Source organism: Suhomyces tanzawaensis (genome assembly GCF_001661415.1).
Source record: "Suhomyces tanzawaensis NRRL Y-17324 unplaced genomic scaffold CANTAscaffold_3, whole genome shotgun sequence".
Lineage (NCBI taxonomy): Eukaryota > Fungi > Ascomycota > Pichiomycetes > Serinales > Debaryomycetaceae > Suhomyces > Suhomyces tanzawaensis.
In genome coordinates, this window is record NW_017963638.1 from 478,356 (window position 1) to 495,976 (window position 17,621).

At 40.9% G+C, this 17,621-nt stretch overlaps 7 protein-coding genes across 7 annotated transcripts; 3 read left to right on the forward strand and 4 right to left on the reverse strand.

The window, feature by feature from the left end:
* Position 1: 1 nt before the first annotated feature.
* GCD7 (translation initiation factor eIF2B subunit beta) lies at positions 2–1,078 on the forward strand (the record flags this gene model as incomplete). Its single annotated transcript, XM_020206651.1, has 1 exon — positions 2–1,078. One exon carries the CDS (start codon positions 2–4, stop codon positions 1,076–1,078), a length of 1,077 nt encoding a protein of 358 aa, XP_020064896.1.
* A 487-nt stretch (positions 1,079–1,565) lies between these two features.
* SDS22 (type 1 protein phosphatase-activating protein) lies at positions 1,566–2,665 on the reverse strand (the record flags this gene model as incomplete). The annotated part of the gene is made up of 1 exon (XM_020207484.1): positions 1,566–2,665. The coding sequence occupies exon 1, from the start codon at positions 2,651–2,653 to the stop codon at positions 1,568–1,570; it is 1,086 nt and encodes a 361-aa protein (XP_020064897.1). The 5' UTR covers positions 2,654–2,665.
* A 153-nt stretch (positions 2,666–2,818) lies between these two features.
* Positions 2,819–3,428, reverse strand: ACP12 (acyl carrier protein). Its single transcript, XM_020207485.1, has one exon. The coding sequence runs from the start codon at positions 3,315–3,317 to the stop codon at positions 2,970–2,972; it is 348 nt and encodes a 115-aa protein (XP_020064898.1). The 5' UTR covers positions 3,318–3,428; the 3' UTR covers positions 2,819–2,969.
* A 357-nt stretch (positions 3,429–3,785) lies between these two features.
* CANTADRAFT_89407 (dedicator of cytokinesis protein 4 CRK binding protein) lies at positions 3,786–9,396 on the reverse strand (the record flags this gene model as incomplete). Its single annotated transcript, XM_020211559.1, has 2 exons — positions 3,786–3,817; positions 3,864–9,396. 2 exons carry the CDS (start codon positions 9,394–9,396, stop codon positions 3,786–3,788), a joined length of 5,565 nt encoding a protein of 1,854 aa, XP_020064899.1.
* A 409-nt stretch (positions 9,397–9,805) lies between these two features.
* On the reverse strand, positions 9,806–12,010 carry SSY1 (Ssy1p; the record flags this gene model as incomplete). The annotated part of the gene is made up of 2 exons (XM_020209616.1): positions 9,806–11,594; positions 11,667–12,010. The coding sequence occupies 2 exons, from the start codon at positions 12,008–12,010 to the stop codon at positions 9,806–9,808; spliced, it is 2,133 nt and encodes a 710-aa protein (XP_020064900.1).
* Positions 12,011–13,448: 1,438 nt separating this feature from the next.
* CANTADRAFT_25636 (uncharacterized protein) lies at positions 13,449–16,058 on the forward strand. The gene has a single exon (XM_020207486.1). It carries the CDS (start codon positions 13,919–13,921, stop codon positions 15,878–15,880), a length of 1,962 nt encoding a protein of 653 aa, XP_020064901.1. The 5' UTR covers positions 13,449–13,918; the 3' UTR covers positions 15,881–16,058.
* Positions 16,059–16,192: 134 nt separating this feature from the next.
* Positions 16,193–17,440, forward strand: CANTADRAFT_21069 (uncharacterized protein; the record flags this gene model as incomplete). Its single annotated transcript, XM_020206652.1, has 1 exon — positions 16,193–17,440. One exon carries the CDS (start codon positions 16,193–16,195, stop codon positions 17,438–17,440), a length of 1,248 nt encoding a protein of 415 aa, XP_020064902.1.
* Between the last annotated feature and the right edge of the window lie 181 nt (positions 17,441–17,621).

Sequence of the window (17,621 nt, forward strand, 5' to 3'; positions counted from 1 at the left end):
CATGACTTTGAATTCCGATATCCTCACGTTGATAGACCCTGTTGTGGCCAGCTTGAAGCGTCACCAAATTGAGGGGGACAAGAACTTAGCCCTTGTGATTTCGCAGCTTTTAATGAAAGTGATCTCAGCTGCCCGTTGGACCAATCCTTATGATCTAATCGACACCATCAGAGAAGTCGGTACTATTCTCGAGAAAGCACAACCACGTGAAATCATAGCTGGAAACATAGTGAGAAGAGTGTTGGCCTTGATCCGAGATGAAATTGAATCTGTGCATCAAGATGACTCAACCAACACCCCAATGATGTCTTCCATGTTCAGTTTGTTGTCCACCAACAGTAACATCAACCACAAGGAGTTGCACAACCAACTGAAAAAGCAAAGCAGTGACTTAAGGTCCATCATCATCCAAGGTATCCGAGATTTGGTGGATGAAATCTCCAATGTCGATGAAGGAATGGAAACGATGTCGGTGGATTTAATTCACGATAACGAAATCTTGTTGACCCCTACCCCTACTTCGTCCACCGTGTTGCAATTCTTGATCAAAGCCAGAGCCAAGAGAAAGTTCACCGTTTTGGTCACCGAAAACTATCCTAATGATATTAATGAAGCTCATAAATTCGTGAAAACTTTGGTGGACAACAAGGTGGAAACCATTTTGATACCAGATTCTACCACCTTTGCTGTCATGTCAAGAGTTGGTAAGGTCATCATTGGCTCTAACGCTGTGTTCGCCAACGGTGGAAGCATGACCAATTCCGGGGTAGCAAATGTTGTCGAGTGTGCTAAGGAAAATAAAACACCTGTGTTTGCAGTTGCTGGGTTATATAAATTATCACCATTATACCCTTTCAACCGTGATGATTTAATAGAAGTTGGTAACTCCGGTAAGGTTTTGAACTATGATGATTTCGATTTGATAGAAAACGTCGATGTCATTACCAACCCGTTAGATGACTACATTCCGCCTGAACATATTGATATCTACATTACCAACATTGGAGGTTTCTCCCCATCATTTATTTACAGAATTGTTTTGGACAACTACAAGACTGAAGATAACAAGCTCGAATAGGCGAGACGAAAGCTATTGCATAGACTGTATACTAAATACACACACCTAATCTGGGTTGATTTATAAACTTCGAAATTTTGATTCTGTTGCTACCATCTTAATTGATTTGCGTACATCTCCTACTACTGCCTGACATGATCTGAGGCGATTTGCTAATGTGGATATCATTTCGAAAGGTATATCGAAGAATGTATCTTAAGGTGACGTTCAGGAATCTTAAATCAGAGTATTCTATTTCCCTATCCAAAAACGCACCTTTACGGCACATGATAGAATACCTGATACAATATACAGACAGAGCAGGATATACTCAGTCGTTGTATTTTTCAAGTCGACGTGAAGTATGGTTACTCTGATACTTCAACAGCAGGAAATTATCATTATTATTCTACATAATGCATGCTATCATTAAAAGTATTCGTTAAAGCTTTAATTACCGTATTTTGTATCTAGATGAGCCCCAAAGTATTGAATGAAAGTATTTTTGCCCTAGCCGTGAATGTAGGTAGCATCTATCTTAGTCAAGCTGGCACCCAAGTATAATCTCAATTTTCTTCTGTAAGCAGTAGGATTTTGAAGCTGTACTGGGTTACCTTCGAAATACACTGTGTCCAACTCTGGCAACTTTCCTAATTCCTTACCGATTTCCTCAAAGTTGTTGACTTTATTGTATGAACACCAGAAGTCGGTTAATTCTGTTAAATGACTCAAGTTTTCCAATTTGGTCAACTTATTCGAAGTGACATCCAAGACCTTGAGTTTGGTATTATTATCCAAGTTTTCAATCTTCTCTATCCCGTTATGCGACAAGTACAATTCTTCCAAATTCACTAACTTTTCCAAACCTTCGATTTTGGTAATTCTATTTGATTGGATCGATAAGACTTTCAAGTTTACTAAATTGTTCATGTTTTCAAACTTACTGATTCTGTTCTTACCTAACCATAATTGTTCCAATGAGATCAACTTGTCGAGAGTCTCACTTATGATTTCAATTTTATTTCCTCCCAATTCAAGATTCTTGATCTTGGTTAAAGTTTCAAGATTTTTGATTTCTTTGATACTATTCTGGACAAAATACAAATTTTCAAGCTCTGTCAATGTTTCTATGTTCTTGATGTTTTTGATTTTATTGAACGAGAGATCCAAGTTCTTCAATTTTGTTAAATGCTTGATACCACTAGATATATGATTAATACGATTGTCATACAAGTCAAGTTCCTCCATAGTATCTCCTGGCAATTCCTTAACTCCAGACATGCTAGTAAGTAAATTTTGTCTCAAACACAAAGACTCTAACTTTTGGAATCTGGATAAATTGAGGTCTTCCAATGAACTAATCTTGAGATGAATCAAGTCTATGTAGTCGGTATCAGGTTCATACCCTTTTGTTAAGTCTTGGTCTGCATCAATTTCTTGTACATTCAAATCAGGCAATACTGTTCCTGGATACTCCACAGGCAAAGGTTCATCTTTTGAGTCGCTAAGATCATCGTCATCATGTTCATCCTCAGATCCTGAGAAAACTTCATCAGCAATTGGCTCAACTTTAGGCTCTGGTTCGGAAACTGGCATCTTATGGTGGTATAAGGAGATGACTAACCCATCAAAGGAGTATAGATGACACGCACAACGTGATTGATTATCACGTGTCTATTCTGTTCATTCCACCAATAGGAGCACTTCATATTGGATTACTACACTCGATGAAACCATTGTTGTTAAAGCATTACGCTATCTAGTATCTGTTACTCTCTACATAAGTCTGATGGGGATGCATAGCAGTGAATTATCATAATCCATTATTATATACAATCTTTAAATATGATTCGAAACTAGGACCACCAGAATCACACCAATCTCAAGTCTTCTTCGTTAATCGTCAATTAGCTTACAACTTCTGTTCTTCTTCGAAAATGTAGTTGACGGCTTCACCGACAGTCTTGATTTCATCGGAGATCTTGTCTGGGATTTCCAAGTCGAATTCTTCTTCCAAGGCAACCAAGGCTTCAACGGTGTCTAAAGAGTCCAAGCCCAAGTCCTTTTGGAAAGAGGATTCCAATGTGATCTTAGATTCTTGCAAAGCAGCAACAGTCTTCAAAGCTTCGAAGGCACGAGTGGCAACTTCTTCTCTGGAGATTGGAGCAACAGCGTAGAAACGGACTGGCTTAACGAAGTGGGAAGCTAATGAGATTCTAGCAGCTGGGGCACGGGCAGCACGGACGGCGAACTTGAACATGTTGATGGTTGATACTGAAGTTGATTAGTATCAGATATTCATGAGACGGTTCTCGAAAAAATTTACTCCGCTTACGTAAGAATGTCTTTAGTATTACTAATACAATAAGAACCTATAGACTGAATTTTAAACTCCCTGAAGCAAGCAAGCTTTTGGACGTAAATACTGTGGCAGTACTCTGCTTGGCATTAATATGCATACTTGTTTTAGTATAGTTGGACAAATTTTTTATTGCAACCAAGTTACTTTATTTTTGTAGAGAAATTCAGAAATACTTGAAAAATGGCAAATTGTTTGATTATGAAGCTGCCCTAGAATAGAACGAGATATGGACTGCATACTGTAAAGCAAACTACTGCTCAAAGTTTTACGTAATCACTTATCTAATGGTGTGTACTAATATCTACCTGATACAATCGCATATATAAGAGGTTCAGACTATCTATTGCTTCATCACGCTTCTCCAGTTTAATGCGGTTCTCTTCTTTCCGAAGCTGAAACTGTCAATAGTGCTCTTATCAGAGCTGAGACCGGAAATCCCTGAGCCACTGGAAGCACTAGAACCTCTACTGGTTGTTCTGGTTAATCTAGATCCGGTAATGGATGGTGCAGTACCTGAGATACCACTAATGGATCTCTTGTCATTGATGGATTGTTGATAGTGAGAAACAGGCGCATGGTTGAGCGTTTCGTAATCAGTATTGATCTTTAACTTTTCAATGTCTTCTTTAAAGTTCTTCTTGTACAATTCAACCAAGACTTCATGAGATGCCTTCAAAGTGTTGGTGACCAATTTTCCGTGTAAGTGCAAGGCACGGTTCAAAATCATAGCCAAGTCATCGAAAGCCTTTCTCAATAATCTAATTTCATCAACGTAATCACCATTTCCATCGTACTTCGAATCAGTGAAAAACGTACGGTATTGACCAACACCACCATTGACTGGAGAGTCAACAGTACCTGCCAATTGTCTGGACAAATCGTTCAATAATGAGGTGTGATCCGTCTTCTCCTTGATGGCCATGTTAATCATACTTTCCAATTGAATCAAGTCATTGTTCTTGGTGACAATGGTTCTAATTGCATTATCCAAAGGTGACAACTTAATCACCTTGACAGACTTGATATCACTTCTGTTCATCAAGGTTGGGAAAGAAAGATGTGTTTCATAGGTGGTTTCCTCGGTCCACAAATCAAAGACAGAAGTGGATCCTGGAATCTTTTTCAAAGAGGTGAAGAATCTCAAATCCTTGTTTCTAGCGTATTGTCTAACACCGATCGAGGTGTTGAACAATTTATCCGAAATTTCATTGACTGGTTCCACAGTGCTAACATGTAAGTACCTTCCGGTTTGAACCTTATCTTTCAAATTTTTAGCTTCAACATCGTCGGAAATGATTCTAGCACCTGGGTACAATCTTAATAATCTCTCGTGAATAGAAGTGATATGTTCAAATGGTAAACCTTCATAGATTTGCTCTTTACCTCTAATGTTGGTTGGGAAACCAGCACCAATAAAGGAAACTCTGAAAAACGAAGGACTCAACTTATCACTGGATTCCAAGTCCAAGTAGAGCTTAGCCAATTTGTTGTGAACATAAGCAAAACTCTTCAAATCGTAAGTGTGATTGCTGTATGAATCAAGTAATTCGTTGTAGGTATCAGTAGCTCTTTCTAAACTGTTACCCTTAATGTAATTGGTTGCAATCATTTTATAGAGAGTTTCTTTTCTTTCAAATGATGATTGCTCTGGGAATTTTGGTCTGAAACTAGAAGGAATAATAGTATTGTGATCCCAAGTGTAGGTTGAGGCGAGTAATTCTAAACTCAATGCAGCTTGAATGTGATCATTTTTGCTGATGTTTTCCTCGTACATCGAGTTGATGAATGAGTGGAACAATTCAGGCTTGTTGGCATTCTTAAGATAGGCATTGATGTTAAGCTTGTGGAAAGTTCTATCATCGTCGAATTCTGGGCCAACTGGAACACTATTTAAATCGTTAAGAACGAACAAGAATCCGGAAACACTCTCAATGAAGTTGGTGATCATTCCATAAGCTTCATCTTCTCTATCCAATCTAATAGTCAACTTCATTCTTTCAATGAACATATCTTGTTCAACTAAGCTTGGCTTGTAGGAGTTTCTGTTGTAGATTTCATGCAATCCAACAAGACACTCCTTTTCAATGTCAACAATATTGTCACTAAGAATGTATTCTGAAATCATGATGGACCACAAGATTTTGACACTTACTGACTGACAGGCAGCGTTCTTTTGCAAAGCAAACAACATCAAGTCTTGGAGAATACCATAGTCTTGGTTAATAAACTCCACCTGATATCCACCAAATTTGTTAAGGTTGAATCTAATGATGTCTTCAGAAGTAGCATCCCAAGCCAAACTATCCCACGCTTCATTAACAAGGAAAGCTGCCCTGTCACGGACAGTACCTGTGATCTGGAAACAAGCCTTTCTTGGGACATCGGACAAGTGTTCGATAGAGACAGGAGCCAAGACAGCCAATCTCAACAAGGTTTTCAAGTAGTTACCCCAAAGAACTCTGTCAAATACTTCTGACTCAGAGATTGATGGAATATAATGGTTAATCAATAATGGCCTAATTAATTCCAACGAAGCCAAACAACCATCAATAATGACACCGTACAATGACAACCATTTGTCTTCTGGGAAGAATTTACCCTGTCTCATAAGTTTAACACCAGAAATAAGAGTGATCAAATCCTCATTTCTGAAGTCTGAAGCCAAGTACTTCGAAGGGTCGAAGAAGTCATTTGGAATATCCAAACTTAAGATCTTGCTGAATCCTTCACTTCCAGCAGTAGCCTTACCAATTCTAGCAATGAAACAGAAAATACTGGACAATTCTACCAAGATCTCGACCAAGACTTCATCATTAACAATTGGATCAATGGATGCTTCCTTGAATGGATATTCAGTAGGGAATAATTGGGTGAATGTTCTCTTTGGCTTGAAGAAATCATTACCTCTGGTGAACTTGTTATATTTGATAATTGTTCTGGAAATAGCAGGCAATAACTTAGTCAAGGAGTAGCACAAATCAATTTCTTCTTCTTTACCTTCGAGAACAATAGTCTTCCACAACAAAGTACACACCGAGTTTAAGACACTACAAGCCAATCTTGAAGCATCAATATCAGTTGGTCCCAATAAGACTTCCATAACCCATCCGACTGATTTAGAGATCAATAATCTCCTAGAAGCAGCATCTTCAACAATACTGGAGGAGAAAAGACGACGAATCAACAAGAGTTTACTGACAATAATCTTATGGTCCTTTTGGTTGGAAACAGAAGATTTCTTATTATTGAAGGCTTCTTCGTTTGCACCCAATCCTCTGATACCAATGGTATCAATGAAACTGACGATAAACTTGAGGAGATCCAAGACGTTAAGGTAAGATTGGAAAGTCAAGACATAATCAATAATATCCAAAATCAAAACTTGATCGTTGACCAATGAGTTAGATTGGATGGACAAGAAGAAAGCTCCAGATTTGAACAAAGAGCTAAGAGCTTTGAAGTAAGCGTCGAAATCACTAGAAGCATTGATCGAATGAACAGCCAACTTCATAACCAAAGCGACCACACGACATAAGGATCTTGACATGGAGTTCCAGTTGGATTCAGCTCTCGAAAAGATTTCAGACATCTTGTTGAGCAAGAAAATACCGATCAATGGAAGATTGCTGTATCTTTCAACAAAAGTGTCAATCAAATACAAGTATTGGTCTTGCTTACCGAAGACAATATCCAATAAGTGAACAATTGCCTTGAAGGTATTGTCATGAAGAATTTCAATACTTGAGGACAATCCTTGCTGGAAGGAATAATCAACAATGCTGTATAAGGAGCTCAATAATTCAGGGAAGTACTTGACCAATTGAGAAATGTCCAATTTACAGAATGAAACCAACGAGGCCGATAATTCATCGATACCCTTTGAGCCTGATCTGAAAAATCTTTCAAATTGGAAAATGTTGTCAATTGAAGAATCAGAATTGTAAATCTTACCAACATATTCAGTACTAAGATCGACTTGGGCCATTGGGATATTGTGAGTGGTCGAGATAATTTCAATTGTGTGAGTCTTTCGTTTGTTAAACTCAACTAACCTATTGCCAGACTTGTAAAGCAATTTACCCTCACCAGCCAAAACACCGTTGACATACAACGATAAGACAATGTGATCATCCTTTGGAAACTTCTTGGATGGATTCTTCAAAGAGACTCCATTGATCTTAATAATCTCACCAACAGATTCGTCGGGGAAGACAGAAACGAATTGCCAGTTTCTCTTTTCTTGTTGATTAGAGGCCTTGGCGAAAGTGATAAGTTCATTGTTTGGAGTACTCACCTCAAAGGTCAACAAATCATCCTTGGTGATACTGTTAAGTAAACTAACCTTACCCATAGCCAAATAAATTCTTTCATAGTTCTCAGCCAAAGGATCAAAGAAAATAGGCTTGATTCTTGAAATTGGTGCTGAGGTGCTAATAGGATTCTGGTTAACACCAGCGAATTGATGCTTAAACTCCTTAATGGAAACAATCAATTTTTCAGCTCTTGGATTGACAACAACACCATGAGAAGAACCAGAAATAATTCTATCAACCAATTCACCCCAACCATTGTTGACAACAGGATCTTGGTCCTCCATCTTTGGACCCTTTTTGTTGTTAACATAAGAACCGAACAATTTGATTGAGAATTGATGGGATTCTCCTGATTGCAAAGAACCCTGGTTTCTACTGAAAATTCTGGTAATATCGGTAACACCAGCAGCAACACCCTTCTTAACTCTCTTAACCAGAGGCACGTTGTTAGTTTTGACACTCAAATCAATCTCCTCAGTCAAAACAGCAACCAAATAAACTCTACTGTTCTCAATTTCACTCGAAGGAATGTTTCTAAACAAAGCAGCACTGATCTTCTCGACATGGACCAAATCATCAACGGAATTGGTGTGGACTGCAAAGGCCTCAGTCAATCTCTTACGATTGTTTCTAATGTACAAGTAAGCAATCATACCTGCGAAGCCTGGTGGCTGGTAAGCTGAACTACCAGAAACAGACTTGAAATCAACAAGAATGTGGGAAGGAGGCTCATGGTGTAACTTCTTGTTAGGAGCTGGCTCCAAAGAAAACTCCTCAATATGCTGGTGGGCGTTGATTGGGAAGTTGGAAGCCAAGGCACACAAAACTTGATTGAGAGCAATCTTCGAAGGGAAAGTTACTGAGTTAGCCAACAACTCACCGGAAGTAGTTTCTCTGGATAAGATGGCCTTGTAACCAGAGATATCGGTGTTGTGGTTGTCTAAATCGTAGGATTGTGCATTCAATCTTGCGGCTCTGGAAGCCAATTTTTTTGGGATTTTGTTTAATAAGAAAGTAGCAGTTTCCTTAGCGACTTGAGTTTCATCGATAGTCAATAAGTTATGGGTCAACTTGATTCTGGTTTCGTTCAAGTCGTAGTAAATACTAGACAACTTGTTGAACAATCTGAACTCACCAATCGAGTACAAGGCAAAAATATGGGAAGTCAACAAACCTAATGCATGTCTGATTTCACCAACTAAGTCTTCTCCCTGTTCGAAGTTGTCCATAGGCAACACAGGTGCTAAAGGTCTGGTGTCACCGACATTACCATCGATGGCAATCTTACGAGCCTTTTCGGAGTCTTGCAAGGTTGGAACAGCATCGATGTTGGTAATGTTGTTGAAATTCTTACTGACCTTGATATCGGTGATCGCAACTGGTTCAACAATCTTGAAGTACTTCAATGGAAAAACAACCACGTTGATGTTAACACCAGGCAACTCGTCCAAGTTGACAGAGGTGATGGTGAAATCGTTGGGAAAGGGCTTGGAAAGAGCATAACCTCTTGCCCATCTGTCATTCTTGGTTTCAAAAACGTAAATTTCATCACCAGGGTAGAGATTTTTCAAACTGCTGTTATGCAAGTTTGGGTGTTTCTCATACGGCAAAAAGGGCTTGATGATCTTTCCCCTTAAGAAGGATTCGGTAGGTGTCCAAGTCATTGAAAAAGAGTCTATGGTAAGGAGTAATTGGTGAAATCTACCAGGATTTAGATGGACAATTAGACGAGGGTCCGAATCGTAATTAACCCCGATTGGGAAACGGGTCGCCTGACTATGTGCAGGACTATAACGTACATCTTCGCCTGAGTTTATGCAAGCCTAGAGGATGAAACTGGATGAAATTAGCTACACAGATGTAAAATTAACGGATAGAATTAAAGTTACGAGAACTGGACATGTCCAGTAAATTTAAAGAGGTGGTATCTCGCAGGAATCTGTCATCCAGAGTGATTTCACGAGCCTTAATACGCGTATGCCAAAATCAAAAACTCTCTAACTTTCGGAGTGGAGCACCACTGTATTGACTTGTAATCCAAAGGCGCCACTAAGTTGCAAAATCTCGTTCGGATCATGCCAAAAATGATATCCACTTACTCATGACATCCTTGAAACTTCTGATATTATAGTCTCGTCCTCCGTCCCAAATGTACCTGTCCATCTCTGTTCTACCTGAGTCGAAGTCCAAGGTGTCCAAGCTCGGGATCCTAGTGCCCTTAAGTAACTTGTAGCCAAAATACAACACAGCGAACACAAGTAAGGTTCCGTAACTGGAAAAGAAGAACATGGTATTCCATTGGTCCTTCAAAAAGACAACAAAACCCATGGCTAGAATTATGGCAGCAGATCCGAAAAGACCAATGAATGCAGTGTATGGCTGAAATGGTGATTTATATGGGTACGACTTGTCGTCTCTATTGATGATATCTGGTCTTCTCTTCAACCCATAGTAGAATCGGATGTACGACAAACACATGGCAAACCATACCAAAACACCGGAAGACGCAATAAGACTTGTCAAGTTTTGAAAGACAACCGTGGCCAGCTCTGACACACAAATATACGACAACAATCCAAAACTAGCAGAGAATAATACTGCATTGTATGGAATACCTGATCTGCTGCAATGGGTCAAAAACTTGGGTGCCTTGCGCTGCAAGGCCAATGAATAAAGGGTTCTTGAACTGACATATAATTGTGCATTACCACAACTAACAGCAAAGAACACCAAAAATGCATTGACAGCCGAGCTCAAATCACATAATTTAGCACTTTGCAATGCGACAATCCACGGGCTTTGAGCTCCACTTGCAAATCCTGCGAACACAGTAGAATCACTATTGCAGTTAAGTCCCCCAGCGTACTGGATGGCATAATTGGTAGCGAATTGATCCAGCTCAACACCAGTCAAACCTGAATAATACCGCAACAATCTAGGATCACCAGAATAAATATTCAATGACACAACAAATGACGATAAGCAGTAGAAGATGATAATTCTCCAAAAGACTCTTTTGGTTGCGGAGGGTAAAGCCTTTCTAGGATTTTGTGCTTCACAAGCAGCTATACAGACAATTTCAGTTCCACTATAAGCGTATGCAACCACAACCACGGCTACCAAAAGCGACAAAAAGCGTCCTTCATTTCCACCCTGACCTTTATTTGGAGGATCAGTTCCACCATCACTAAGATTGAATGATGGCCGAAATAACCCAAAAAGAACGTTATGTGCAAAATCTGACTTGTTGTGATCCCAATATTTGAAGCCAATATAGTCTCTGTTGGGAAACCCACCAACATTCAAAACAATCATAATAACAATTACAACTAATGCAAAAGTCAACTTGATCAAACTCGAGATGTACTCGATCTCACCAAATACTCGAACATCAATCAAATTGATAAGAACGATACTTAGTAAAAATAATGTCACAAATCCTACCGAAGGAGCAGTGTCTGTAGTTATCTTGAGCGCAGGATAATAGGCGAGCATGATAACGCTTGCAACCACTTCACCTGCTAACCCAAATGCAAAACTAGCCCAATACAACCACCCTACTGCAAAACCAAAGGCATCATCAACAAATCTGGAGCTTAATCCGGAAACCCCATCTACCACAGAAATAAAAGTGACCATTTCACAGAACGAAACGATCGTTGTTAAGACAACAATACCACACAAAATAAAAGCGAGTAAAGTGCCGAACCCGCCGGCAATTGTAAATGCTTTTCCACTGTTCAAAAAGAGCCCAACACCAAGGGTGCCACCAAAGGAAATCATCTGTAAATGTCTCACCTTAAGCTTTCTCTGCAAAAAGTGATGATTCTTCTCTTCAGCAGATGTGATGGGCGAGGAATCGCTTACGGAATCTAGTTCGTTGCTATTGACCAAAGTTCCTGGATTCTTCTTGACATCTTTTCCAAACCAGTACTTGCCTCTATTTGATTTGGATTTCGATCGTAAGGATTCTCCGTCAGCTTTTGAACCTTTCGCAGGGGTGAAAAGTTTCCAATCTTTAGAAATCCATGAGGATTTGGGCTTCACAGATTTATTTTTGTCCGAAGGTTCACCAGTGAAGTTCTCGTCATTGTCAGCATAAAAATGTTGTGCCATGTCATTAGTGGCAACCACATCCAACACATTATCTTGTTGGGGGTTTCTGGAGGCAATTTTGTCGTAAATTAAGTCGTTGAGTTCTGTCTGTTTGACGTATCTGTTGAAATCGTCCAAGTTAGATAAGTCAAATACTGAGGATGCATGTGAAGTTGTTTTCATTAATTGAAGAGGGATATCAGTTTGGCTTTTCATGCTGCTGATGACCTGCTTGACCTGTTTCTGTTTTCGGTTATCCTTCTCCAATTTCTCGTAGGTTTTAAGGTACTTGAACCTCTCATCTTCTTCGGGTACATGTCCTATGAGCTCGCCATGTCCGCTGAACGCATTTGCCATTTTGCTGATGATCGAGGAGTTGAGCGAGAGACGATCGGCATCTTTTGATGCTTCAGGGTGTATCTGTAGACCAGGATCATACGCCAGTTTGAATAAGTTCTGTCTATCTGCCAAGTCTACTTCCTCGTGTGATGCTAAGTTGTGGAGGGTTTGTTGGTTGGGCTTCGACTGCTGGAAAATGTGCCGGAAGTTCTGCATGGACGAGGTGTTCGACACCATCGACTCTCTGACTCTGGTCACATCCAAGGGGTCTGTTGGGTGGAGGTTGTGGGGGCTGAGGTCCTCATCGCTATCTTCGCGGACGTCGTCGTCGGGTCCGAAGACACTGTGTCTGAAGTGGGGGTTGCTGTGATTCCGCGGGTTACCAAACAAGTCCTGACTGACGAGTGCCGCTGAGTTGGTCGAGATGGTGGACCAACGGTTTTCGTTGGACCCTGGTTGGGTCATGACTAATGGTAGGTAGGAAAGAAAGGCAAAGTCACGAAAGGGTCAAGTGAAAGTACATGAGATCCAACAAGCGATACGGGTGACAATTACTAAATGTTGGGGGCGGATGAATAATCAATATGATTTGGGCAGATAACAGGCTTTGGTACTATCTGGGAGCACAATGAGATCACCCGCGACTGCACACAGGCCATTGTCAATGACAGTGATAGAGACAATAGGGAAGAGGGAACCAAGGTAGATCAGCACGGGGAGGCACCATAGACGTGGGTGGATGTGCAATTACATCATTCCATTAGTGGGTCCATCACAGCGAACGGTGCTTTCAACGGTCAAGTGTCGATACAGTAGCGGTGAGAATTGAGGCGAGTTTCATAACTCCACAACCGGAACAATACGAGGTAGCTTGGTACGCATGTAGGGCGCCTAAACACTGCCGAATTCACCATGGCTTTGCCAATACTTCCAGAAATCGACATGGAGCGAAATTATTCTACCTAGCCGGAACCATAATATTTGCCATTATCGTTCGTTCACCTTGGCTGTGAAATCGACATGGATTAAAATCCCAGCATTGACCTCAGTTCAGGACACTCGACATTTTACCTATCCAGTATGACCTCACACTGGCGAGCTAAAATGTGCGTCAGAAGCCGGGTTGTGCAATGGCAGCGACACTGTGTGTTGGGGTGTGGGCAAGCCCATCAAGCCCCAGCACGAGTTCTCCAAAAATAGGGGTAACGTTGTAAAAGTCATCAGTGATGACGTTTCAGTTGTTACACTGAAAAGAACAGATACTACACTTGATCTAAGCCAAAAGGCAAAGAGATTTGGGGGAAGAAACTGGGTGGCAGGGGAACCCGCAGTATATATACCTCCGGCCAGGGTCCGGGTAACCCGCACTTCCCCCGCGATGCCCTCGCCCTGTTGCCACCCCGCCACCGGATTTTCGGTGCTGGAGCAACTAGCAGGCCCAGCCACGGCACACGACTATCTGGCTTCCAGGAAAATCTTTTTCCTTCCTCCCTTTTCCATGTCGCCTCAGGCGCGGTTCTTTTTTGTTCTCACCACTTCTTCCAGTTTCGCACGCGTTCTTTCTACCAGCCATGCGCCCGTGACTTACGTCATCTGACACCCGTGCTCATCTCATCCCTCCCCAGGCAAAATGGGGGGCCAGAAAATTTTCAGTATATAACCTTATCAGGATTCTATCTAGTCAGTGATAATTAAGCATTTGCAAGGCAAACACAAAAGACCAACTAGACATCCCATAGAATAATACCCAAAATGCCTTCCTTTACGAAATCGAGAAGATACTCTCCAAAGAACTTTGTTTCTCCATCGGACAGAAAGAACTCGAGAACCAACCAGAAATACAGAAAATACTACCAACAACAACCCTCCAACTTGGTATATGTGGAAGAGCCAGACAGCGATGCTGAGTCCACCTCCGAGTCCGAATCCGACTCAGAGTCTTCTGACGAAGAAGTCTACGAGTTCAACTTGAACAACAACGCTGACGAACAAGACATAGACGGTGAAATCTACTTTGACGCCTTCTCCGACGAGGAGGACGAAGCCGACTTGTACATTATCGACATGAACGACGAGTTGGAAAACGACGCTATTGACATGTTGGAAGCTGACGGCCAAGTCCACGACTTGAACGACCAGTTGATCAGATACTACGACTTCGAGTCTGAGTCTGAAGACTCCGATGCTTCCGAACAATCAGAAGACTCAGAAATGGAATCCGAATCCGACTCTGAGCTTGAAATCGAGCTTGAGTCCGCTTCCGACTCTTCTGAGTCCGAATCCGACTCTGAATCCGACTCCGACTCCGACTCATCTGAGTCCGACTCCGATGAAGAGATGGAAGCTCAAGATATCTTGGATATTGTTGACTTGAACGACCAGTTACAAGCACAAGCCTTGAAGCAAATCGCTGCTGGAAACTACGAAGAATCATCCGAATCCGACTCCTCTGAATCCGACTCTTCCGAATCCGACTCTGAATCCGACTCCAACGAGTCCGAATCCGAGCTTATCGAGTACTCCTCTAACCCTCGTGAGTTGAAGGATCAATTAGTGGTTGAAGCTATCAGACAAGCATTCGAAGAAGACTTAGTCAGTGATGACGAAATCATCTTGTCTGAAGATGAAGACTCAGAATTAGGATCTGAACCAGAATACTTTGAAATTGAATCTGATATCGACCTTGAGTCCGAAGATGACTACGATGCTGGCAATCCTGAACACTACGAGTTTGATGACGACTCATCCGACTCCGATTCCGACTCTGAAGGTTACACTATTTACAGACACAGATTCGACTTACCAGAGCACGACAGCGACGACTATTCCACTGATGAAGAACTCGTTCCTTCCGATGAAGATGACCTCTATAACGAAGTTGGCTTGTTGCGTGCTAACGATTCTGATGATGAAGTTGAAATTATTGACTTGTCCAAGGACTTGGAAAACTCCAAGGACTGTGAGTTGGTTGAATTGGATGAAAGCACCTACAAGTTGACCTTGAGATTCCCATCCCTCATCAAGGAAGAGTTGAAGATTGATTTCTTGAAGAACCAAAACGAATTGATCATTAGAGGAAAGTTCAACTTCAACGATATTGAAGAATCCGACGATGAATCTGGGGATGAATCTGATGACGAACAAGAAGTTGTTGCTGAAGCTGTTCTCGTTGAAGCTGATGAAGATGAAGAGAATGACCAAGACTACGAAGTCCAAGAAGAAGAAGATGCTGATGAACCATTGGAATTCTCTGGCTTCGAGGGTCAAGCTGAAAGTGACAAGGCTGAAAGGGACCCATCTGGTTCCGAATCCGAATCCGAATCTGACTCCGACTCCGAATCCTCTTCTTCTGAATCCGATTCCGAGCTGTCTGACTCCGACTCTTCTGATTCTGAGAGCGACTCTTCTGATTCCGAAACTGAAGAAATCCAAGAAGATGCCGAGTCGCTTATCAAGGAATTCGCTAACCACGAAATCAGCTTTGAGAAGCACTTCCAATTCGACAAGATAATCAAGTTTGACCAAATCAAGGCTTCTTTCGTTAACGACGATGAATTAGAACTCATTATTCCAAATGAGTCTTCTCCAGTTAACAAGGCCGACAACATCTACTCCATTGCTATTGCTGCTCAATCTCAAGAAGACGAATCCTCCACTGAGGAGATCGAAGAGTCTGCAGCAAAGGAAGTTGAAGATGTTGCCATGGAGGCTTAAAATATGAAATTCAAAAATGAAAAATGAAAATGAAAAATGAAAATGAAAACTCCAAAACCACAAAAAAAGTCACTAGAACTTACCATTTAGGTCTAACCTTGACGGTACCTTCATCCTTGTATTATATAGTATTTATCAATTAATAGATTTCAGTTCACTTTGAACACTTGAGAATAACACCAGTAGTTGTACAAGCTCCTAGAGCTCTGAATTTATACTTTTCTTACTATTATACTGATTTATTTGTCTAGCTCAGTTCTCCTCGCCTAGATTATCAATTTTCGTAGGAAGATCTTTTTGCAGCAAACAACCATGACTTCCCCCGTTGATCCCCAATTCAGCTCAAGTTTACACAGTTTAACGTTGGAAAACGAGGACCCTTACGAGTACGTAACGCCCGATATCTACCAATCTGTTTTTTTACGGGATCAGGAGGTCTGGATTCAGAAAATACCAACATGCAATCGTTTCTCTACTAGTTTGGCCACTGAGACCAGTTTGTTGAAACACATTCCTGCAACAGAACTCAATACCTGGAATATTATTCACTACCAGCTTTTGAGGAAGTTACTCCTAGCATTGGGACTGGGCTGTGTGAGGTTCTCTGTTTTCAAGCGAAAATGGCGAGACTGGGCTCATTTTGGCAACCTCTTTTGGACCAAATTGGTCCATGATGCCAAATTGAATCAAAAAGTTCTGGAGAACCCACTCGCTATTGTCAGGCTAATCCTAGACTTTGTTTACTTTGCATATGCTGTATTAATACTAGTTTACCCTCTGGTGGTCATGATGATAAACAAAAGTGTTCATGGGTTTGCACCGCAGGACCTTCCTAGGATACCTTTTGTATCGACTCCTACTTCGATAGCCCTAATTTTATCTACAGAACTCAACAAAATTGCACCACCTCCACCAGTTCCTCAACCATACTTGGATGCGGACAGAAATATTCAAGTTCCCAACATGAGAAAACTCAAGACAGTACTATCACTTCGAAATGAATATTTGACGCTGTACTGTGTTCATACAGCCGCCGAAAAAGTACGGCTACTATCTTGTATTTCTAAGTTTGTTGTTTGGGGCTCAATACTTACAAAAACTAGTTCATTGACGGTTTACGAACAATATGGATTACTTTGGAAACAAACAGGAGCTGCATCCGGTCCAGATTTCAGAGTAATTGGAGACGCGATCCTATTTGAATTAGACAATGTCATAAAAACCCATCCCCGAGTACCAAATATTACATTGATAGATCCAATTTCAGGTACTAGGCATATATTGTTCAAGACAGGAAAAGTCGAGTTGAAGGTTTATTTTTGTGATTATCGAAGTAGGAAACTAAGTGGGAATATAGAACACCTTCCAGAAACTGCCGATTTAACTATTGTCCCGCGAAGTGGCTTAGGCTACCATATGGTGACAAATGGCTACATATGTGCACCTTCTAGACGAGTTGGCTCATTCTACTACGGTATGGAATCTTTTACTTTTAAATTGTTTTTGAATTCGCTCAACTATTTTGCAATAACTGGTGCAAATACATCTTTGGAAAACTAAAACCTGACAACTTTCCAACTACATCCACCCTTTACAAGATCACGACCTCAATAATGACTAGGGCCAACTATGACAGTTGTACGCATTCGCCTTTGGTCACTATTCTAGAAAAATATTATGGACTTGAATTCCCGTGGATCTTATCGCTTATGTATACTATATTTATTTTGCTCACACTTTT